This window comes from Haemorhous mexicanus, chromosome 1 (genome assembly GCF_027477595.1).
Source record: "Haemorhous mexicanus isolate bHaeMex1 chromosome 1, bHaeMex1.pri, whole genome shotgun sequence".
Classification (NCBI taxonomy): Eukaryota; Metazoa; Chordata; class Aves; order Passeriformes; family Fringillidae; genus Haemorhous; species Haemorhous mexicanus.
This window is the reverse complement of record NC_082341.1, coordinates 135,556,096-135,580,449: the sequence shown is the minus strand read 5'-3', so window position 1 is coordinate 135,580,449 and position 24,354 is coordinate 135,556,096. Positions and strand designations below refer to the sequence as shown.

General features: G+C 38.3%; 1 protein-coding gene across 2 annotated transcripts in view; it reads right to left on the bottom strand.

The window, feature by feature from the left end:
• CPQ (carboxypeptidase Q) overlaps positions 1-24,354 on the bottom strand; it is a 147,852-nt gene that overhangs the window by 105,924 nt on the left and 17,574 nt on the right. For both annotated transcript variants that reach the window (XM_059864224.1, XM_059864232.1), the window contains exons 2-3: positions 23,477-23,933; positions 11,612-11,819 (exon numbers count right to left, since the gene is read on the bottom strand). In XM_059864224.1, coding sequence (XP_059720207.1) covers positions 11,612-11,819; positions 23,477-23,903 — 635 coding nt within the window. In that variant the 5' untranslated portion in view covers positions 23,904-23,933. The remainder of the gene's footprint in view (positions 1-11,611; positions 11,820-23,476; positions 23,934-24,354) is intronic.

Sequence of the window (24,354 nt, the reverse complement as noted above, 5' to 3'; positions counted from 1 at the left end):
ATATGATACTACCACATAATGAACTGTATTCTCTGTTATTCACCTCCTGCTAGAGCCTTCCCACAGATCTGAATCTCAATCTAGCAGAATTCAACAATCAACCTAATAAAAACCCCCATGGTTATATAACGGATTATTTATCAGCAGTAGTCACTCACTGTTTCGTGGTAATACAACCATTACTTGGTTTTGGCACGTGCAAATTGTTGCAGAATCTACTACTGACTACTTAAATGCAGTTTAGAAGAGTTGACCTTTAATGTTGTCCTCTTTACAGTAAACAATGTAAAATGCTATCCTAAATTAAGATTCAAGAAATATTAATAGTGCTTATAAACAGAGAAAGAGAGATAATACTGTGACCTGCTCAAGATACCACGGGGGCACAAGGCAGAGTGATGAATGGAACTTCAGAACCCCTGGGTTTAATTGATTCACTTGATTACTCTTCCTCGTCTGACAAAAATATCCTTTTGTTCTTCAGTGCACAAATGTGTAGAATCAATCTGGATTCTTCAGAGCTAAACAGTATGTAGTTTCAATATTTCTTGTTGAGGTGTTTTTGTGTGCTTCACAGTCACAAGCAAATTAATGTGAAGAAATCCAAATAGAAATATGTCAGAAATTATGTGGTTCCTTTCTGTTCTTTATTCTTAGAAAAAGAAGAAAAGCTCTTCTTTTACATTTATAATGCATTAAAAAGCCATTAAGTGCAGTCAAAGCTTAATCCTGCTTAATAATAATAATAATAATAATGAACAGAAGGAGATAAAAGACAACCCCTCTCTGTTTCAGAGGGTATTTGCAGTATTCACATTAGACAACCAAGGCAGAAGTACTGTGGATAGTGACCAGGAAATAAAGGCAAGGTGATACAGCTTAGCAAAAGTCACAGACTCCTCACCTAACCAGCTAAAGGAAACAATCTATAAATACTAAACAAAAGTCAGATTTAAAAAGCAAAGTTGGAAGAGAAGGAAGTTACAGCTTTAGGTTTGTACCATCATCCTAGATACAGAAACAAAAAGAGAGAAAGTATAAGATGCCTGAAGGAGTGGACAACAGGCAAGTAATCAAAGCTGGCATCACTGGCAGAGCAGAGACAGGAGCTGGCACCTCTCATTTAATAAACCAGATGGAGAAGGATTTTCACCATTTAGCTGTACCCTGGAGGCAATACAAAAGCATTAGTATTTGATGCAACAAGATGGACACAATAAGAAAAACACAGGTGACTGATTACATTTGAAGGGGAAAACAAATCTGGAGAAAGGTATTAAAGTAATTGTAATGGTTACACTTCTGAGGCACAAGACATTGCTTCTACAGGGAAGAACCCACTATTACTGGTGGCCATCACCAGCAGCCTACATGTAGAAAACAATTTTAAAGGATGGCTGTGGAAAAATTGGCTCTGACCTCCTAAAAACACAAGTCAAAATTTGTGTGCCATAAACAAGGGGTTTCATCACACACATAGGTCTAGCTAATCATACTTAAATGTCTGGCATACACTGTAGTAATGATAACTCCAGGGTGGGGCCATGCTATAAGAAGACAACATCTAATGAAAAACATAGAAACACCCTACCATATGGACAAGCCACAAGTAAGACTGTGGGAAGGGGAAGAAACAGCAGAAAGTAAAGGCCACCTGCTCTCTGAAAAACAGTGCAAGCATTCATGTAAAGAGAAATCATGAAATGTTGGAATGAACCATTCACATTTGAGATCATGCTTAAGCAAACAAGGTGAAACAAAATGAGGAATTAGCTTTTCCAAATCCTCTGCATGCCTGGGGTGTTGACCAGAGAGATTAACTGTGTTAACAGTTGACTAGCAATCAAATATATTTTAAAATTGGCACCTATATTTGGTTGCTTGTTTGTTTTACATAAGTAAAAAGCTATATATCAAAATAAAATTTTATATTGTATACATGCATATAAAACCAGCCAAAGTCCCTGCAAAAACCTCTGCTCACTTTTGGAAATCAGCAGTAAATCTTAAAAAGAGTAGAACAGTACTTCAGGAGCTTTAGAGCAGATACAACATGTTTCCTAAATAAAACTTCAATATATATAAGCTGAAATGGTTTTGCAATATGTAGATAAATTTTAGTAACATCATTAAATTAAGAATAATGCCAAACAGATTCAGAAAAAGTATCTTGAGTAATATAGGGATAGAAACAATACTCAGTGGGAAATAGGAACTGTAAAACCATGAAAATAATGGAAAAAGACATGAAAAAATAAAAGTGGAATTGGCAGGTGAATCTATATAATAGACCTCTGTACAAGCTGTTTCAGTGTTGTCTGGACTAAACTTTAAAAAGTGAGGTGCTGTGTACCTTGGAAGTAATCCTAGAATACATAAAAACCAGAGGCTTTACTTTTTCTTTTCTTTTCTTTTTTCTTTTCTCTTTTCTCTTTTCTCTTTTCTTTTCTTTTCTTTTCTTTTCTTTTCTTTTCTTTTCTTTTCTTTTCTTTTCTTTTCTTTTCTTTTCTCTTTTTTCTTTTCTTTTCTTTTCTTTTCTTTTCTTTTCTTTTCTTTTCTTTTCTTTTCTTTTCTTTTCTAAAAAAGAGAATCTTAGTCTAGGACACCCCAAACACACAAATTCTGTAGCATTCTGGCACAAACATTCTGGGACTATTTAATCTTTTCCAGTTGTCCAGGGCCAAATGCTCATGTGCTCTGGATATGAACACTCCAGATAAAGCCCACAGTTACTGCACTTTTACAGAAGAAACATGGAGAATTACAGTGAAACAAAATAACAGTCCACATACTTCTCAGATCTTATCAGCAGCTGAAAATAAATACACAGATTGAGGAACACATTCACTGGCACTGTATTACCTGGATACCTCTCTGTAATTGTTATCTGCCTTTGTGTTGTCAGGTTTTCCTTCAATCCCCCACAAGTGCGGTCACCACAGACCAGTGAGACCCTTGGTGGTGTAATCAAGAAAACCAAATATTGTGAGGACTTTAAAACAAACCTGAAGTTGATAGGTCAAGACATTATAATCACGTCAGAGGGTTCTGAATTTACTAACGGGTTTCCATAGGCACCACAACTCATACAGACTCAGAAGAGGTTGGCAGCACTGAAGAAAGATGGAGCTGATTGGAGAGAAAAGGAAATCATGGGAAATTGCTGAAGTTCCTGGTGCTCAACCCACAACAAGCACAGCTGTAACTCCTTATAGCCCAATATATGAAAGCCAAAACTTGGAAGTTTTATGCACTGAACATCTTTATATACATGAACCAGTAATGCAAAGGTGGAATAAAACTTAACCACTTCAGAATACTACCAAACCTTACCAGTGGGTCCTCGTGGTACTCAAACAAGTGGGTGGCCATCCAGCCCCCAACTTAATGTATGACTCAGTAATGTTAGGAAAGTCCAGAAGACAAGGCAAAAAAACCCTAATGGAATACTACACTGTTAAAGGTTTGCCTTGGGAGGTTATTGGTGAGGCAGCCAGGATATCAGCTCTATAGCTGTTAGCCTCAGACCATCTTTGTAGAGAACAGAGTCTATCAAAAAAGATTTTACTAGCCCTTACCTCTACCAAGTTACAGACTAAATGGATGAAACTTTTCACAATTCCTGAACAGGAGGAGTCAAAATTAGGAGGAGGCAGAGAAAGCTCTTGTTAGTCTCATCACCATTTTTGTAAGAAAACAAATATGCCAGCTGTATGAAATTACACAGAGATTGCAGATGTCACATCAGGCCCCATCTACAACCAAAACGCAGTTATGCAGTTCAAAGCAAAAAAGAGGAAAAAAGTTTGGTAAAAGCCAAAGAGAGATTGGGACTGAAGAAACACCTACAGATTTCTCACTATTATGAAGTTACCTGAAATTTGATTCCTAATTGCTGTGCAAATAACAAGAACCCATTGCACAATACAGTAATTTCCTAAAATATAGGCTCAGTTTCTTCTGATGACTTTTTCTAAGTCTCTTTTTGGCAGCTAGGCTTTGCCCAAAAGTGAGCACAAAGACTGCACTGCAGAATTCAGTCTGGCATGTTGGCCTGAAGGGAACACAGGAAGCAAAGTAAAAATTAACAAATTGTCAGTCAACAAAATTTACAGACATCCCGGAGGGAAAGCCTCTAAGTGCAGAGCAAATCCCACAGCAAACCACCAATTCATATCTCTAAGGGCAGCAAGACAACATGGACAGTGCTACAAAACATAACTAGAATCTTTCCACGAGCTCCCCAGACACTTATAAAACATGGGCTGCTCTTATTTTCCCTTGTTAGACACCAAATAAGGGTTTTATCCTTCCTTCCTGCTCCCTTAGTAGAACAGGAGACAATACTGCTATATCCCATTGCCACATGATATTGCTTTAGGACAGTCTGTCATTGAGATGTTTCTTATGATCAATTCTTGTTCCTAGTCTAATCCAGTGAGTGAAAAGTGATCACAAATAAGCAATGGCACTTCCTGATTTCTTCAGTCACGCTACATCACTACTGTTGCATCTCTACAATCATCACACTGCTTCCTGCTGCCCTTAGGCTTTGTGCACTCCCCAAAGTTGTGCAAAGCCTGGGGAATGGGAAGATGCTGCCTACTCAGCATGCCATTGCTTCCCCTCTATGGACAGCAGAACGAGTCCCAAGAAAGATTCCTCAGATGGCGGCAAAAAATTGGGTATACTGGCATTCATAGTGGAAGGAGGGGCAGAACAGGAGGGAAAGGAGCCTTCAGGGCTCAGGACACAATAGGAAGATACAGTTTCAAAGACAGAACATTCATTCTAAGGGCTAAATGCATCGCTTATGATAAAAACAAAACCAAAACCAAACAACTAAACCAACTCACCAAACAAAAGCCAACCAAAAAGCAAAATAAATACTAATAAAAGTACTGTATCATCCCAGAATTCAGAAAACATGGCAGAGCAAGAAGAGGAAACTGAATCTCTCACTACTGATGTGAATAAGCCCTTACTCTTCTTGGGCACGGAGTGTAGAGAAAGGAAGATGATCTCCTCAGGAAGCAATTCTCATGCCTGGAGCCTGGAACCAAAGGCAACAGACCAAGCATTGGAAGAAGTGATGTGGTAAAAAGTCCCTATGAAAGCACCTGAGAGTTGAAAAATGCCACTAATGCACACACATCATCAGCAAGATTGAGAAGGGCATGATCTACCTAACAAGCCATAAGGAATACAATGGAAAACAATTTATATACAAAAAGGTATCCTATGATACCTCAGTCATAAATCTTGAGTTGCACCATGCCAATTAATGACTTCAGCTTTCATCCAGACAAAGTTTTTGATTAGAGTTACTGGAACTTCACAAGCTGGTGGCGTGTCCTGGCCACCTGTAGACCGAAGAAGGAAAGAAAAAGAGAAGGAAAACACTTACTTCAGGTAAGTATAAGATGCTGAATTTAGTCCAGAAAGAAAAGAACTTGACCAAATATGTGTCCTTGTAAGAGTCTCTAGATTGTGTCAAAGTACTACTTGGTGTGTTTTGGCCTTGTAATATGTTCCCTGTTCAATTTCTTGCATTTTGGAGAGATTGCTCTGCAGCATCTAAAAAACCACAATAATAGGGCTCTTGGCATTTATCCTGAGGATTCTTGGGAACTTCCTATTTGAGTTCTCAGAAAAGCACTCAATTTTGCTTCTTTCTTGAGCCCATAAAGGAGTTATTATTACAAGATACAGTGTTATGACATTATCTAATCTATGGTTCTTGAAGAACAGAAAGATTTACTGAAAGTTTTAGATTCATAAGAGTACATTCACTACAGAATAAATACTGGAACAATAGCTAAAGGACACCTTTTTATTTACAAAATGTTTCCAAAATGTACAGCTAGGAAATAAAAAACCCCAAAGACTTTTGGCTGGCTTATTACAGTCAATTTCAGGAGTCTTACAGCTAAACACTTCACTTTTCCTATCTTCTTTCCCTTTGGTTATTTAATTATATTAACTGCTGTGAAAAAGCAAGCCTATGGTAGCAGAAAATAATTTTGTCATCACTATTTCTTCAGTAACACTGCCTGTTGTAGCATGGGACTGGTAATCTAGATTACTGCTCAACTTCAACCATACCTTGTAAACTGAGTATTTTCACTGTAAAAAACATCCACTATGAACTGGGAACACCCATCAGTTTGTTTTACACTACAATAAGGGTATGTATCATTAATCTCAACACAGTTAAGTTATTAAAGCAGAAAAAAAAAAAAGTAAGTACCTAGATTTCTACAAAAGGTCGACTATTATAGATACTGTTGAATTACTACAATAATACATGTTATTTGAGAAGGTTCATTAAAAATAGTTCTGTTACTCTTAACTCCTAATAGCCATGTTTAAATATTTCACCACCAAATTGCCAGTGCTTCAGAAAATTGTTACTGGGAAAAGGAGCCTACAAGAAAGATGGAGAAATGGAGAGAAATTTTTACAAGGGTCTGGAGTGATAGGACAAGGGGAAATGGCTTCAAACTGATAGGAAAAATGGGTGCTAATAACTTCACAAGACTCAGTGGATGGGGATCTTCACTAATGATAGTAGAAATAGGATGTTAATGTCTTCAGGAATGACTAGGTCTGAAAGAACCAACCAGAATGGCTGTGGCAATCTTTAGGATAAATGGGTGTTAATGTTTTCAAAATGGGTCTTAACGTCTCTACAAAAATCAAGCCACCAAGTTTGTTACAGAGCCCAGACAATTAACTTTAGGGTAATAGGATAAATGAGTCCATACAAATCTACTGCAGAGCCCAGATGGTCTGAACTTCCGATGGATCCGCAAAACCCAGACATCCTTCCAAACTTTAGGGGAAAATGATGATACACCTTTTTGGGGGAATATGTGCTAGGCGGTTTGGGAAGGCTGTACCTTCATCAGTGTGGAAAGGAACAGGGCAAGATGTGGTCAGGAGTTTAGAATAAAAGGAGACTGAGTCCTCTGATACCTCAGGAGAGACCCCATGGGGGAATGCCCTAGTGGACTCCCTCCCTTTATCAGAATAAAGTTGCAGGACTCCTCTGTCTCCTTTATGGACACTGGCATTTCACAGCATGGCTTTTCTGCAAAAAACTTTAGAAGAATAGGTTTATATTAGATATTAGGAACAAATCCTTCACTGTGACGGTGCTGTGGCACTGAAAGAGGCTGCCCAGAAAAGTTGTGGATGCCCCATCCCTGGCAGTGTTCAAGGCCAGGTTGGATGTGGCTTTGAGCAACTTAGTCTAGTGGAGAGTGTCCCTTACACCAATTACCTATTAATTACAGTTTCCTTCTCCTACATAAAAAAACCCCCACTCTTACATGCTACCAATTAAGAGAAGAGAAATAAAAAAACCAAGAGAATCATTTAGCACAAGAGGCAGAAAATGCCACAAGACACAACTGTGGCACATTGTAACATTGCAATGCCAAACAACAACTGCCATCCCTTCATAGGTCAAGGAAGACGTGGTTGCTAATTTTATTTCCTGTTAGCTTAGCAATGCTCTTCAAAATGAATGAATTAACTCCTTGAAACTCAACAGCAAATACTTGTCACCAGTGAGTGTCATGAGTCCCTGTACAAACACATCAATAAGTTTTCCTGAGTATAATGACACTCATCCCTTCCTGCCCTTATTAAGAATTGGGATGCTTGAGTCCCCAGGGTGTTTCATTACTCCACAGTTATACTACCACATCTTAAAGAAAAAGAAACTGTCTCCGGGTCAAAGATTCCCTTCACACTTTTTGCCTTGACAATGTGGAAGCCACTTACCATTTCTGGGACAGGGAACAGCCATCAAGTTACCAGCAACAGAACAGTGATTTATTCATGTTGTGATTTCACCAATTCCACCTTGTAAGTAAGCTTTAATAATGAGCCTTAATAAGCCTAGGATGTTAATGACAGTACCTAGTTTCAACCTATCAATATTACTCATATTGCAAGATCACCTAGAAATCACACCACAAAGTTGGCTTACAATGTTCCAGCAAATTGAGTAACTAAATAACAGTAAGCAGTCCCCTGTTGAAAAGGGGTTGAAAAACTTGAAAACCAAACAAACAATCAAATAAAGAAATGAAACGAAAAACCCATCCACCAAACTTGATATAGTTTAGGAAAAATTGTGAAATTACATCTTTCATTTACCTGAAACTGGGATAGTGCAGTGTGAGAAGGAGGATGTTTTCTTCTAAGATGTTTCCAGGATATTTTGGAAAACTCCACAATCCCATTATAATTTATTTGTATTATCAGTGAACATGTAAACACACAGGCCAAAGAAGGAAAGGCTCTAGTTAACAATGAAGCAGCATACAAATTGCAAGAATGCAAGACTTACTTTCACAATATTTAGAAACCTTTTATTAGCTTTTTACCTTTCATCTCTCACCCTTCTCACACACTACTCCCTGCAGCAAGGCAGTATTTTCCACCAGTCAATTAAAAAGGCAAGTGACTTGAACAAAGAGTGCCCCAGACACTGACAGATAAGAAGCACCACATCCAGCACAGAGTCCATCCAGCACAGCACACTGCTAGGACAGGCAAGGAGACACTCCACTGATGATTAGAAGGAGAATGCAGAGATAAGAAAATCCATCCTGCCTACAGCAATACCTACTTGTTAAAAATAAGAGAAACAGATCTAGTCATCACTGAGTAACCAAAGGGAGGGACTGGAGTACCTTCTGTATTATAGGAAAAAATACATTAACCAGTTTATTCCATATTAAAAAAAAAAATAAATCCTAAGTGAAGGTAAATGAAGAGAGTACAAAAAGTGCACCATAAAAAAATGCTTCATGGCAGCATCTACATTTGAAATTACTTTTGGGAATGTCACCTCTGCTCCCAGTATCAATTAAGGATTTAATACTTCTAAATAAACATGCATTTGGCATCTACTTCCATTCAATTTTCAAATAGCTGTAATGCCAGTTCCTTCAGTCTCAAACTGTGTTCCTCAACTTTTATCTTTTCATTCCATATTAAATGCACTTTCATAAGCACTGTAGCAAACAGAAGATACAGTAACTTTCAATTAAACAATTCTGCATAGCACCCTAACTACAGCGAGGACACAGATCATCATCTGGTCTTCAGAAAATCAACACATTGCAATATTCTTTGATGATACCAGCTAAGGCTATTTCAAAATCATAGGTTTTTTTGTAAAACTGTTTCTGAAACCCATTCTACTATCTGTTCATTATTATGAGCTTTATTAGAAAATTCCAAGTATTAGAAAATACATTGTAAATATCACATTTGCTGGACACCAAGAAATACACTAGTAATAGTTTGGATAGTATCTGAATTCAAGTTCTTCATATTTCAGAAAGCATTTTTAAAAGATATTTTTGACTTCTTTAGGGGAATGTGGAGCATTTTCATGGTTCAACCCCACCTGGCAACTAAGTACCATGCAGCTGCTCGCTCATTATTTCCCTGAGTGTGATGGGAAGAAGACTCAGAAAAAGAAATACAAAAACTCATGGGTTGAGGACTGTTAAGAACAGTTAAACAGTTCGGAAAAAATCAGAGTGAAATACTATAATAAAAAATATCTTTTTAATGACAAAAAAAACAAAACCAAAAACCCTAACAACAGCCAATAAGGAAATCCAAGAAGAACAAGTGATGCACAATGAAATTGCTCACCACCCTCTGACCGATGCCCAGCCTGTTCCCAAGAAGGGGTTGGCCCCTTCTGGCCAAGCTCCCCTCCTCCCTCCCCCGCCCAGTTTTCATAATGAAAACGACATCCCATGGTATGGAATATCCCTTTGGTCAGTGTAGGTCAGTTCTCCTGGCTGTGCTCCCTCCCAACTTCTTGTGCAGCTCCTCATTCACAGAGCATGAGACACTGGAAATCCTTAACTTAGGGTAAGCACTGCTTAGCAACAACCAAAACATCAGTGTGTTATCAATGTGATTCTCATGCTGAATCCAAAACACAGCACTGTACCAGCTGCTAAGAAGAAAATTAACTCTATCCCAGCTGAAACTAGAACAAGCATATAAAAATGCTACCAAGCAACTACAGGGGCAGCAGAGCTGTTCACTGTTGTTGCATGTATTCCAATACACTTAGTTGGCTTTATTGACTTTTCTGACTCTCTGAAGCATTACAAATGGAGAAGCTTGCACACTTCTTATCTTGCTGGCGTGTGACCACTCGTGTTCTCTCTGAAGAAGTGGATTCAGGCATGACTCCAAATGCCTCCCAAGTCACTTCCCAGTTCCAACCTCAAGAAAGAACCAAAGCTATATCATGCTTTCCACCTACCAGCCCAGACTTCTGCAGAAAGAAAACCTAGGAGCAGAGATCAAAAAGAAACCATGGTGTTACCCAAACAGAACACAAGTCCAGGCTATGTTGTGGCACACCTTCAGGGACAGGTTAGCTACTGCCAATGACTCCTCTGTGAGTAAAGAGTTACTGGGCGGGCAACTAGGGGGAGGAATAAAGGATCTGTATTGCTCTAAACATGTACTTGCCAAAGAAAGAATGTTACAAAATATAGCACTTCTTATATAAACTGTATAATTTTCTTATGTAAATGATTTTATTAACAGAGCTCTATAGTTCAAGTACTCAAGCTTTGTGTGTGGCATCACTTATGCCCTGCCAGTCCTGCTCAGGCTGCAGTTCAGGGACAGGATGGTGGGCAGCTGGATGGGCCTGTCCTGATCCAGCCCTCATTCCAGCTCTGCTGCCTGGGCCTGCCTGACCAGAACTCCCATCACAGCCAGAGACTCCTACACAAAGAGCACTGCAGGCATTAAGGTCACCAAAAACAGTGTAAGATTTTAGAAATACTGTGTTAAAGGACAGTGTGCATCTGTTAGACTTCTCCATTTCCTCTCTATGCCTCAACTAGTCTTTTTCACAATAGATAAGCATTTTAAGTGTAAGCTTTCAGAGTTGGAAAACACTCCCAGATAAAAAGGAATTCTGTTACCAACCAGAAAATGAAAACATATCATTTCAGTAACAACACTACAGCAATAAACAAATAATATACTAAGAAATAAAAAAAAAAATTACATTTCTGAAAAATTCATTATTTCCACATACCTTACTTAAAAAGCAGTGTGAGAATTACAAACCTTGCTGCTAAAGATTTCTAAATAACTATGTTCAAAGCAGACTGCTCCTTTATCTAGTACAAGTCAGCCTTACGCTACAAAAATTAACAATACATTGAAAACTGTACATGTACATTCTGGTCAAACACACAGATAGACCAGTTCATATCATCACTGACAGCCTGTTGTCACCAAAGACATTTGGTTTTGGTTCTTCTCAGAATATTTATGGCAGCCCTGAGAATGCAGAAAGTTCTTTAAAACAAATATTATGCAAAACTTGGATCAAGAACAAAAAAAAAAAAAAAGAAAACATTCTGAAAGAATGACAAAGCACAGGGGAAAAGAACTATTGTGAAGCCAGTAGTTTCAAAATCAAACACCCACTCACAACTGGCATTCTTTAAGTCACAGAGAACAAAAACTCCTGCCCAGAAATGACATGTCAGCTAATATTGAAATGTGAGTTGCAGGAAGAAAAGAGAAAAATGCTTACCTGTGAATAGAAAAAGAAGCAATAGACCTAATAAGGGATGCCACTGCTCCAACTTTAGCAGCTTCCACTGCTCCCTGTAACCTGTATTGCACAGTTTCACCATAACTGATGAAAGGTTCATTGTAGACGACAATCTTCCCCTTGGCCTCCTGAGCTCGTGCGCGCAGTTCATCAAATGAGGCTACAACTATGACTTCTGCTGTAATTCCTGAAAGAAAGTATTACAGTGGTTTTAGCAATGCTTTCCTATAGCTCTCCTATGGCCACTCCTAACAGACAGAAAAGCATGGACCGTGCAGAATTCAGGAAATCAGCATTAGGTTTTATTCCTGAGGAAGGAAGACGATGTGAAATGCTTCATCAGGGATCAGTACTAAATAGATGTGATAGAACCCTGTAAACCACACTATCAGGCTGGAATAAAAACAAAACTTGAAGGGCAAGAAGGATACATGGGGGGAATTTTGCTCTCTGCATAGGCTTTAATGTCTTACTGTAATCATTTGTAGTACAAAAACATTTGCAAAAGCTGCCTATGGGATTAATTAAAAAAAGATAGTAATCTTTTCGTGGAAATGTTTTGATATGTTGCTAAACAACATAGCTTAACATAAGACAGCTGGAAGCCCATCTTTTTAGACTGTAGCTCCTATAAAATTATTTAATCCATAATTGAAATTAAATTAAAGCTCTGCAGTGTCAACAAATTTTGCAATGTGCTTAATAAAAAAATAATAATATCATCTTCATATTTAAGTCAGGAGAATATAACAGTTCTATTGGCTCTCCTTTGGGGAGTTGTTCCAAGAATCCACACTTCCCAGTTCATGATACAGAAAACACAGGCAGGTTCCTGTGCAGGACTATTCACACATGGTAAGTTAGATCCCACCCAGATCTTTGTTTTTAATAGTTGGAATAGTTTCAAATTGCTGTACTTGTATTACTTGAAAAAACAAAGAATATTATAGATACACCAGAGAATTCTTCTAAATTTTAAGGACATTAACTGCGGAACTATATTTCACAGCATTTGAGAAGTAATTCATTAAAATGACCACAATGCTGAAAATTCAATTTTGTTGATTGGTTACAGAGATAAGTACAGACTGCTTAACAACATGGGCTGGTACTTTGCTTCTAAATATAGAAGAAGTAATGGATGTCTGAAATTTTAGTGTTGTACATTTCACCTAATAGTCACAAAATATGTCAATGGAAACTGAAACTAATAACAAATCCTCCAGAAAGGATTTTTCAGAACAAAGTGCAACTCTCATGTTTTTAAGATTAAAATGATTCTCCTTGAAAAAGTTCTTTTTTTTTTCCAGTTGGTTGGCTGTTGGGTTTTTTTGTGCATGAAATAAGAATTATTTAGAGGATTTCAAAGACTTGTATTTAAAACCACAATAAATGAGAAAAACTCTTAGAAAAATAGGAAGGTAATGTCTCCCTGCACCAGTATGCCCAGGCTCATGGCTTTTTAAAGATAAAACTATACTTCAAAACCTTAAAGAAACCATTCCACAGAAATTTGGTTTCATTAGAATGTACCACTAAGAGTAGAACAGACATTTACTGCTACAATGAAAGTGAGTTTTAGCTACAAAAATAGCCTAGTGTGAAAGGGATCAAAATTTCAACTATTCAGATTCTTACCTTAACCTGGCAATGTTTTAGAAAGGCAATCCAAAGAATCACCTTCACATATTACTAGCTGCTGTTGGCAGGCAGGTGAGCACGCTAGCAGACTCCAACTGCTTGTAATTAATGGCAGGTTCAGCCACCTAGCTAAGGAACATCCCAGCAACAGGATAATTTTGGGTATGAAACCATGCAACTGGAAATAAAGCCAGGTATCTGCAAAATTACATTTTCCACGAGAGAAGTCGTGGTCTCAGTAGGTTGATACTGCAATCTCTATTTCACTTTATCTCTCCCCAGTGCTCCACTCGGATCGTGCAGCAGGCACTGGAAGGACACATGTCTCGGTGACTGTTCATCAAGGGAAGCAAGGAGTGTAACTCTTCTGGCCATTACTGCATACATGAACAAACACCAGCTCTGCCAAGCTTTTTAAGAAAGCTACAGACAGCTAGTAAGTATCTATAATTCCTAAGAAATATGATGGTGACATAAATGTATGGCCCTTCCTAGATGACTGGCATCAGGAGTCTGTACAGTGAGAATTACTGGAAATTTGTGCTAAGGGAGAGCTAAGGGAAAGAACACAGAGTTGCAAATTCTAGCTCAGTGTCTCTACCCTCAAATGTCCCCAAAGAAGCTAAATAAAGCCATCCTTTGATAAAATGAAAAAAAACAAACATTCTTTCAGCAAGTTTTACTTCATGGCAGAATGGTATACATAAAACATGAATTACACTGCTTTCCATAACAACGTAAAACTTCACTCTTGTGTAGCTTCTGACTAATTCAAGTACTTATTTGCATCTTAGAGCCATTTTATACCATTTCAGATTCTTTGACTGAAGTTACAAGAGCAATGTTTATCTTAAAAAATATGTGGACATACATACACAAACCACCCTTAAAGCTTTTGTGCAAAAGGAGAAATAAAACAAAAATCCCAACAGTTTATCTGTTTAAGGAGAATGAGCTATTTCCTTTAGAAATTGGAAATGTCTCACCTTACTGAGCCTTTCAGCTAATTAACAGAAATCTACCCTAATATCTCCTACCAATTCAGTGCCTCATAGCTCTGCTTCCCATGTTAAAAGATATTGTCTCTTACACCTATCATTACATTACTGGCTGTGTGTTATTGAACAAAATTCTTCAGAAAGCCCATCTAAGGAGGGAGACAGATTGCCTGCTTACTTAAGCAAGATATAAATATTATAACACACACAGTCCAAGAGATGCATACAGAGTATTTGGGGAATTAGCAAAATAAAGGGTATGAATCACAGTAAGCAGAATTTCAAACATGATCAACTTGGCTAAGTGTATAAAGTTGAAGACTATTTATTTGATCTCATCACATGAAACATATTGTTGGGTTGGGCAAGTGAATAAATAAATCTAGGTAGTACTATGGGCTTCCTCTCATTTCTCATATTAAACAGAAAACTGTACCCTATTCTTTCTGAGAATTAAAGTATAGGAAGGGTATTAATGGTGGGAACAAGCACACAATTTTCATTTATCACCAAATATTATTTTACAAAGTCCTCTGTACATTGAAATGTGTGTTTCTATCTCAAAAGTTGTATATGTCACAACTTTGATGATCACACTGCCAGTTGAAATAAGCAGTATGGTATGCATTAGCAATCTAAATTCTGTCACAGGCAGGATGAAAACAAGACTGATTGTGTATATATATAAATATATATATTATATATATGTATATACATTTATAAATATACACACACACACATATATATAAAAGCACTCATAAATCAGCTGCGTGTAACACTGCTGTATAGAAGAAATCTGATTCCTGGCATGAACAATTCTGTCTGGAGAGTCACCTCCTCACAGCTGTTTACCTGCTAGCAATGAAGGAGAAGATTAGTTCAAAGGGGATTCCTCACAAGATAACTTCTCCTCAAGATTAACTGCAGCTAATACTTAAGTCATTTCAGTATCTAGAGATGTGCAGTATCTATCTGTCTGTGTTAGTAACAGCTTTCAGTGAAGTGAAAGAAGAAAAAAGGAAAATCCACCCTATTATCAGATTTTAAAAACTGGTGCATCTTTATTTAAACATCAATGAAATTTCATACAGAATACATTTTTACTTATCCCAGAAACAGCCTATTTACAAACACACAGAAATTCAATCAAGTTAGTTACAATCTATTACTATATTAAAAGGATTTAGTAAACTCAGAAAGAAATATTATTTGCATACTATTTAATCTTATTGGATACCAATTTCCTCATTACTTAACTATGATCTTGCTCTCTTCTTTTTTCCCACAGTCCCTTTTTTGTCATCCAGGTAATAGAATCAGTACCTTGGAGATCCAGTTACAAAGCCAAATGCAGTCATCATTAATTTGACAATAAATTCTTTTCAATAGCAGCAAGCAAACAACTCATTCCTGTGGACCTCCTAAACTTCATTTACTTCACACTAAAGTAAGAATTATGATTTCTTCTACAAATCACAGTATGGAACAGTGATGCTACTGATACACATGCACTGAAGTTACCACTGTCAAATAAATAAGCTGATGGGCAAGGCAATTTTTGCTTAAAACAACTAAAATACAGTAATTCTAAGCCTAGAAAAGACAAAGCTGGAAAAGAAGTATCAACACAAAAAGTCAACAACACATCTAATTGTTCTGACAACAGAGGAAATTTTGAAACTAGAGGAGATGTATCTGAAACATGTCCTGGCCTCTGTAGTCATGAGAGCAAGAAAGAGACAGGATGTTACCCCCCCATTCATCAGAACCAGGCATCAGGATATCAGGACAGGAAATCAAGACAGTTCTTCATGGTGGAGCAGGGGCAACAACACACCACAGCCACAGTGCCTGACTCCCACGTGGTGATCACAGCCCTGCCTCACACACCAGCCACTCACACCTCATCTCCTGCAACATCCCAGATTTCTCTGCTTCTACTTCAGCTCTCCCCACAAAGCTAATTCAGCCCAGAAGCTGCTTCAACCAGTATACTGTATTCTATGCTGACCGTGAACACATGCAAGCAGTAGCCCTGAGCTTTTCTTACCTTAGTCTGTCTATTCCCATTGTCCTTCAGAGTTGATCATCTCTCCAGATTAAAAGTAACCTGCCCCTGCTTCTTTCAGACACAGCCCACAAGCACTGTCTTGGGCCCGTTTGCAAGGCAGCTGCTTTCACAGAGCCTAGAATTTTTTTGCATGGGTTATATGATACAAAGGTTGGTATGTATGTCTGGAGGTAAGGTGGTTGATGGGACAGGTCAAAGGAAAGAAGGTCTTGGGGAGTGGAGGGACAATGCAAATATATGCTTCAAAGCTAAGATTAGGGACCTGGCATTAAATCCTTTTTTAAGTTCAATGTGCTCTAAAATCAACTTCTCAACTTCTCAACTTCTAGCATACCTCTCTTAAAAACATGTTGCTTTCTAACACTCTCCAGGAATTAGTTCAGCTTTCCTGAAATTATATACAGACTTCAACTAGATTTTTAGAAAAACAGACCCAAATTCTTTGTCTCTAATGACCTCATCCAATTAAGGCTTTGTGTCAGGCTGAAGCAAATGAAAGATTAATATCATCACTCCTTTTTTTTTCCTCATTCAAAAATTATTAGCATGTACTGAAAATCTGAAATATTCTAACACCTAGAAACACATTTTCTCTGTCCATACATATAAATATGTAGTAATATAATAATTACAATCTGAAGTAAATACTAAATATTTTAAGGGAACTGTGAAATGAAGAAGAGGGTTTTATCAGCAAGAAGGATTTTGTAAAATATGAAAATACTTCTGGAAAATGTGACCTTCCTACTCTGTGGAACAGCAAAGAGAATTACTTCATGAAAATAAAATTACATAGGACAGTTATAAAAAAGGATATGAGGCTATTCAGCTCTGATGCTTTGCACAGAGACTAAACATATTGTACCATTCCTTAAGAACACTGAGAAAAATATACACTATATAATAGTTAGGTTTTTGACTAATATGACAAAATTTCCAGCAAGTACTGGATCTCTTTTGAACAGGTAGGTTTCAATGACATGTAGCTTACTGTGCAGCACAAATCCTAGGAGAAAATGGGTTTGTCCCAACCCCCAGCACAGCCTTGGATGCCAAAAGAGTGGGGCAACAGGTTAGGTTCTCTCTCCCAGGAGCAGCCCCGGACAGAGCACAGGCTTGCTATGCAATGTATAGGGAGAATCAGACACCCAAAAGCAAGATCCACAAAAATCAGTTTCTGAGAACACAGGTGCTCAAGGCAGGAAGAGCTGAGGACAACCATTCTCTCCTTAGTGAGTCAAAGGTGCCAGTCACTGCTGGCTGTCCCTTGGGATGAAGGTAATGTGGCCATCCAGCTGCATCTACATACCCTACACATGCAGAAAATCAAATTCAAATCCTGCCTTCAGAAGCTTCAGCCTGGCCTTAACATCCTTGAGGTAACCACCCTCAACTCAGTGACACTGCAAAAGGACAAGACCAGAAAATCCACTTCTTTATCACTGGCAATCCACACAGTTCACCTGAACATTGGTTAAAGTAGCAACTGGAGCCCATGTTCTCCCCAGACAGCATGTCCACCTCAAAGCCATGCAGATACTTCTGCTCTCTAAGTCTTTGAAATGCCACTGCACTAACTTCTAGCCCAGATGCTGTGCCACTGAACACCACAGTGTCTGAAGTCCTTCATGAATGTCACCTTCTATGTTCCACCAAAAACAGTAGCATAATTACCACAGTACAAACATTGCTACTCTAAGTAATGATAAACAATCCAGGTACGCAGTACTGAGGCTCATGGTCTCAAGATGTCCATCAATAGTTCCTCACACATGAAAGAAGAGGAATCCAGTGAAGACAGGAGGGCTTTGCTGTGCACTGTGCTCTCATGCCTGTGACTCTCTCCAACTCCTGTTCTCAGCACTAAACCCCTCATCAAACGGGTACCCAAGTCCCTCCAGAAGCATCACTTTTCTTCCAGGAGATCAGTGGTCATCCAAGATGCTGGCAACTTAAGGGTAAATCCTCTGATACACATTAAAAATAACTTTTTTGTTGGCCTTTTGTTTATCTAGCTGAATCCCCTAATCCACTTCACCACTGAGATAAAAAGAGGATGATCAACACTGAGGACAAAATGCATCAACAAGGACAGGAGCTAGACCACTTGTTTCAGCAGCATTCCTGATTTAATAAAATGGTGGACTGACAGCAACAGACCACACCATAAACTTCAAGCAAAATGCATTATTCCCATTTTATACAGAACAGGCTGGAATTGTTTCATATTATGTAACTGCAAAGCTCCTATCACCTATAAGAGCACAGCTGGACCAAATGTGAACAGTTAAACAAAAAAAATCCCCATAACGTGAACACAAAAGCTAGGAAAAAGTCTGCCTGTGCATCATCTTCATATTTATATTATTTCAGTTTTGCTGCAACCAACAGTATATAAAAAAACAGAGACTGTTCCTTTTTTTGAGGAAACATTTCAGGGCAGCCTGCTCTGAAGTTGGTTCTGCTTGTCAGTATTTAAAATTAAAGGGCATGGTCACCCATCAGGGTAAAAAAAGTACACTTTAAAACACATGCAAAAAAATGAACTCTTTGATACTTTATGGTCAAACATCTGCTAAACTACCACTTTCCTTCAATTACGGGATTCTCAAAGCAACAATTATATTTGGGGGATATAATCAGTACCACCAGAAATCAACACAGCCTCTCTCTCTCTATATATATATATATATCTATGTTTTGCCAATGTTGAAACACTGAAAATGAGACAAGGACATTGTCTAAATATGGTAAATCTCCACTTTTCTAGCTCCCAAAACCAAGCACTTTCTATCATTCAATCCTGTTTGCTACCTAGGAATCCATTTCTTCAAGGTGATGACTAATTTCAGCCCCTGTTGATTTCTGGAAATCCAGGTCACTCTGTTTCATGTTTCTTCTCTCCCTGTCACTAAAGAGGGCAGTGAAGTTACTCCCTCCTTATAAAGAGATCAAAGGAAGTGAAAACTTTCTCTTTGACCCAACACCTTCATATCTTGGAATACACTTGGAGAGGGAGAATGTTGGAGGTTTTTCCTCTTCAATAGAAAAATCTAACCTTTTCTGTACTCTCCTTTTTTGCTGTGTAAATCAGATGGAATCTGGGAACTTGACATCTTGGCATATTTCCCAGTCATGAAGAAGAAAGTAGGATTTTATCCACAAGATCACAAGGTACTGAAAAGCCTCCTGCACATCATCCAACTGTTCAGTATCTGAGCCAAAGTGGGCAAATCTTATAAAATCAAATAAATGAGAAAAGCTCTCTGCACATCCCAATAGGGTTTCAATGCCATAGGCATGAGTTAGAAGACCTGCAGGAAGAGACACTCCTGGTATCCTGGAGTCAATGGACTGGCTTAGACTTCATAGCTAAAAATACTGCTACTATTTAGGGCTTCCTGTTCTGCCCTGAAAGATTGTGGATTTTTTCTACACTTGCACGGTGTATGCTGAAATGGAAAGGAACCAACCTCAGCATGTGCTCTAGCCATTGGGTCACTCTTAGGAAACACTGGTTTGAATTTCCACGGACAGAAGGGAAATTAAACCCTGAATTTCCAAAATCCAAAGCCAGCTGTCTTGGTTTAGGCAAATTTGGGGGAAAACCTCTGAATGGGATCCCTCTAGAAAGGAAGTGGCCCCTCCCCCAACTGGTTCAGGAAAATATTTCCTTGGAGAAAAGTAGAAGATACTGTTTATTTAACAAGCAAAGTATTCACAAGCATAAAAAATGAATAATAATAAAAAAAAAACCTCTCGCTGTTCTGAAGAGATAGCAAATTCAGAAAGTCCTTGTTGCGGGGTGTAACTCAGCTCGCTCAGTCTCTTATCAGTCCCTCCTGTGATGGAGAATGCTGTGTCCCAGCCCCTGATGGGCAACAGGTGTGAGCTACCAGTGTTTTTTCTGGGTTTTCAGTCCAGAGCAGGTATGAGCAGTTTCAAGAAAAAGAAAAAAACACAGTCCAGGGAACTTCTCTGCCTCAGCTAGCTATAAAAAACTTAACTAAAAAGAAAAGAAGAGCTCTCTTGTGCTGTCTTTCTGTGCTGCAGACAATACAGTCCAGGAGCAGGAATGCAGAGGAGTGAGTGCAATTTCTGCAAACAAACTGTGCACTTCTTTTCCTCCTTCTTCACTCTCAGAACCAGTCTTAAAGTTGCAGAACTTAATATCCAGCATAAACAGAACAGACAACTGGGGATACAAGCATCATAAAGCAACCCCAAGGACACCAGGTTTCTAATTGCCCTTAGACTATTGCTATGGTAATGAAGAGCCCTCCTGAGCACTTGCTTGGGGTGCTGAGTTTCAGGAGGGGCTCTGAGAGAACCAAAGGCCACCAAGTCCAGCACCAAGTTATAAGTTTCTGCCAATGTCTCCTATTTTCTTAGCTTCTCATGTTACAAGCCTGGGGCCAAATCATGGGAAGAGGGGAATACAGGACATAACTAAAAAGATGAAAAAGCAAGAAATGGTCTCCTGTACCTCCTGCTGGGATGGGGGAGTCAGCCCCTCTCATCTTAACCCCATTCCTAGACCTTAAAAGACAAGAAGTCCAACTCTGTCTCTAACAGGCATCAGTAGTGTCAAGGAAGGGATCTGTTTGGGCTGTACCAAGACAGTGGTTTGTAAATGGAGGGGTCTGAAACCTATCCTGACAGGATCACTAACTTAAAACATGTAGTAACTATCAAGCTAACAGCAAACAACTTCAGGAACCATCTGCACAGTCTGCTTTAGAGGCAAAGAATCACCATAGAGCCAACATCTGAAGAAGGCCTTCAGCCTTTAAAACATCCCTCTGCCAAAGCTCAGCACAGCAGCAGGTCTCCCTAGTTTGATCCCATGTAACAACAGTACTGTAACAAAAGGATAACTGGCATCAGGCATCTCATGTTGAGTTGCATTATTCTGATTACAGGAAGAGTCATATCCCCATAACTTCATGCCTAGAACAAGATGTATCAGAACTGCTGATAATCCCTCAATGAGGGAAATAGTTCAACTATTTCTGATGCCATTTACGGCAGCCTTCTGTTCCTTTTTATTAGGAATAAGGCACTGTGACAATCAGAAGCGATAATGCAGTGGTTTTAATAATAATAAACACATTTTTTTATTCCATGCTTGGAATGAGTGAGAGTTTTAGGACAGACATTTTTCCCAACAGCATGCCTTCAATTCTCTTGCCTGCAGAGGTTGGTGTTGAGTAGCTCTTTTGAGACCTTTCTGTCAGCCAGGAGGATGGTCCAGTGACTAGAAGAACAATTGCCAAGTGCTCACCAGGAACCAGCTACCCCACACAACCTTCCCAAGCACAAAAACCTGTCACAGTTCTCATAGAGTGAGGTGAGACCAGCAGAAATCAGAACAGGCACAAATGGTAGGAGAGAGGAGAGTCAGAAGGTAATTGAATCAAAATTATTCCATGAAGTGTGAGAAATGACCCACTCTTTTGTGAAAGATCTCATTGCCATAAAGTCTTCTAGTGCCAACACATATACCTCTTCAGAAACATGGCAGATCTCAGAGGAAAGTGAAATTGTGAGAGAAAGACTAATGTGGGGGTTTTGAACCAGCACTGGATAATACAATCATATCTTTCAAGATATAGGATCTTTACAGATGAAAAAGAAGGACATAATTAGCCAGAGTATTTTTAACATGTAAATTCAGTATATCACAAAAAAAAAAAAAAAATAAAAAAAGTAAATCTAGGAGTAAAACCTAAAATAAAAACCAAACTACACAAGTAAGAAAGAGAAGTGAAAAACAGACTTTTCTGGATGTAAAGATGTTTGCTAAAATTAAATTGCAGGTTCTCTTTTCAGGTTCAGCAACACTTGCTAAACACCAAGTTTAATTTTAGCTTACCTTTTAGGAAGCTTGGAACAGGACTGGAAAGAGTACAAAATAAGTTGTAGGCTTAAAACTTCCTCTAAATTTCCTCCTATCAAAGCAGTAAACCTTGCATATATCATGGGACAAACAGACAGTAATGGTTCTAGTTGCTTTGCATTTTAGGCATGTTTTTACCTCAATATGACAGAACTATCTCAGATAAAATTCACAGCAGCAGTTTTGTAAAGCAAGTATAATTTATTCCAAGCATATCTTAAATTACCCAGTTTTATTTGTTGCATTTTGACGAGCTATATATTTTTTCTAAACCTAACAGTTTTATGTTGTTTCATTTCAAACAGAAAGCTCACTATCACCAAAATTTACAACTCCTAAAAAATTATGAGTATCATGTTACCTTTTATTTCCTAAACCAAATTTATTTTCTCATAAAGGAATACAAATGCTTTTGAAGTGGTCTAGGAATAAATATATTCTTTTTATGGAGAGCAGTCACAGAAGAAGGTTCTCATCTGGCCTTTAAATAACAATCCTCAAAGCCTCACATCAATAAGTACAAATAGAGAATCTTATAAATCATTTTGTTTGTAGGCAATCTAATATTTTGGGGTTTAAAAGACCAGAATCTTGTTAAGCACAGCTAATGGTTATTCTTGCTCCTGAGTAACATATCACACATGATCATCTAAAAGGCAACACACAGTTCAGTGACTGGTGACAAAGTGAGCATGTAAACAATGTGAGCAGTAAATTCCAAGCTGAGCATGAGACAGAGAAGGGAAGGACACACAAATACCAACTGCTATATTTAGTGAGGGGCTTGAACTCTCCAAGCTCACCTCCTTTTCCTGCTGCTTTGTTTTTTACTGGAGTGAAGGGCTGAGCCTGGCAAAATAGGGCACATGAAGAGAAGGAGAAATCATGTGTCAACTTGACACCCCATGGAGAACTTCTTTCCTACCAACCACAATGGAGGACCAGAATCTTTGCAAATGACATTCAGCAGTGTTAAAAAAAAGGGTATAAATTTAATGGAAAGTTCAGGAATCAACTCTAATTTTACAAGGCTGTTTAACCAAACTGTATTAATATAAACTGCACCAGTCACAACCATGCCATATAGGAAAGTCCCAGGAAAATAGCACCTTGTTTTGCAGAACTATTACAGCAAGAAGAAAACCACAGTCTGACCACTGAGAAAAGTTATTAGGGGTACAATACCTAATTGTGCTAAAAAGCAAGTCACATGTAATCCCAAAAGGAAGTGTTACCTTCTGGAGGAGTTGCAATACTGTTCCCAAGTCCCAAAATAGCAATGCTATGATTCCTTGGTTCCAGCATCACTGCAAACTCTTCTCCTCTTTCCCAGTGTGGTACTTTCACAGGCTCTAGATGCACATTTTCCAGCCCATCTTTCTGCAGGGCACTGAACATATATTTGATGGCTGCCTCTAAGTTTTTTGAACCACTGAGTCTAGGTCCTATGGTGTCAGCAAAAATTGCTAATCTTTCATAGGATCTGTTCTGAGCCTTTCCATGAACAGCAAGATCAATAATAGCCTTAGCAATATCAGTATAGCCAGCTATCTCATTTTTAATGTCTTCAAATGACTTCAGGGAACTTCCATCTCTTCTCAAAGATTTCCCAGCATACTGGTGTAATAAATTCATAAGAAATATTAAAAATAAGTGCTTCATTTTTTCTCTTTCTTCTTTTCCACAGATGGCCTGTTGGAGAGGCAAAAAAAAAAAAAGTTAAAAAAATCATACACCTATCAGCAATACTTTTAGTTATTTGGATTGGCAGACAGAAATGAAATGAAAAGAAATTAGTTTATCATGAAAATGCTTTGATCAGAACTAGCAGAAAAGTAAACTCAACTTGAAGACAGAGTTATTGAAAGCAAATGAAAAAGATATTTAGACCTCTGGACACAATCTTTGTGGTCTTTGGAAATATCCTTGGAATGCTGCATCTCTTAAAAAAAACCACATTCTTCAATGAATAAAAACCCAGGGCTGCTCCCATGCAGGACGAGTTTTGCATCTCCTTTCTGTTAGGAGCAAGACTTTTCAGAAGTGTCAAATCAAATGTCTTTACACAAAACATTCACACAAAAACTTTTCTTACACCATTCATGAATAAAAG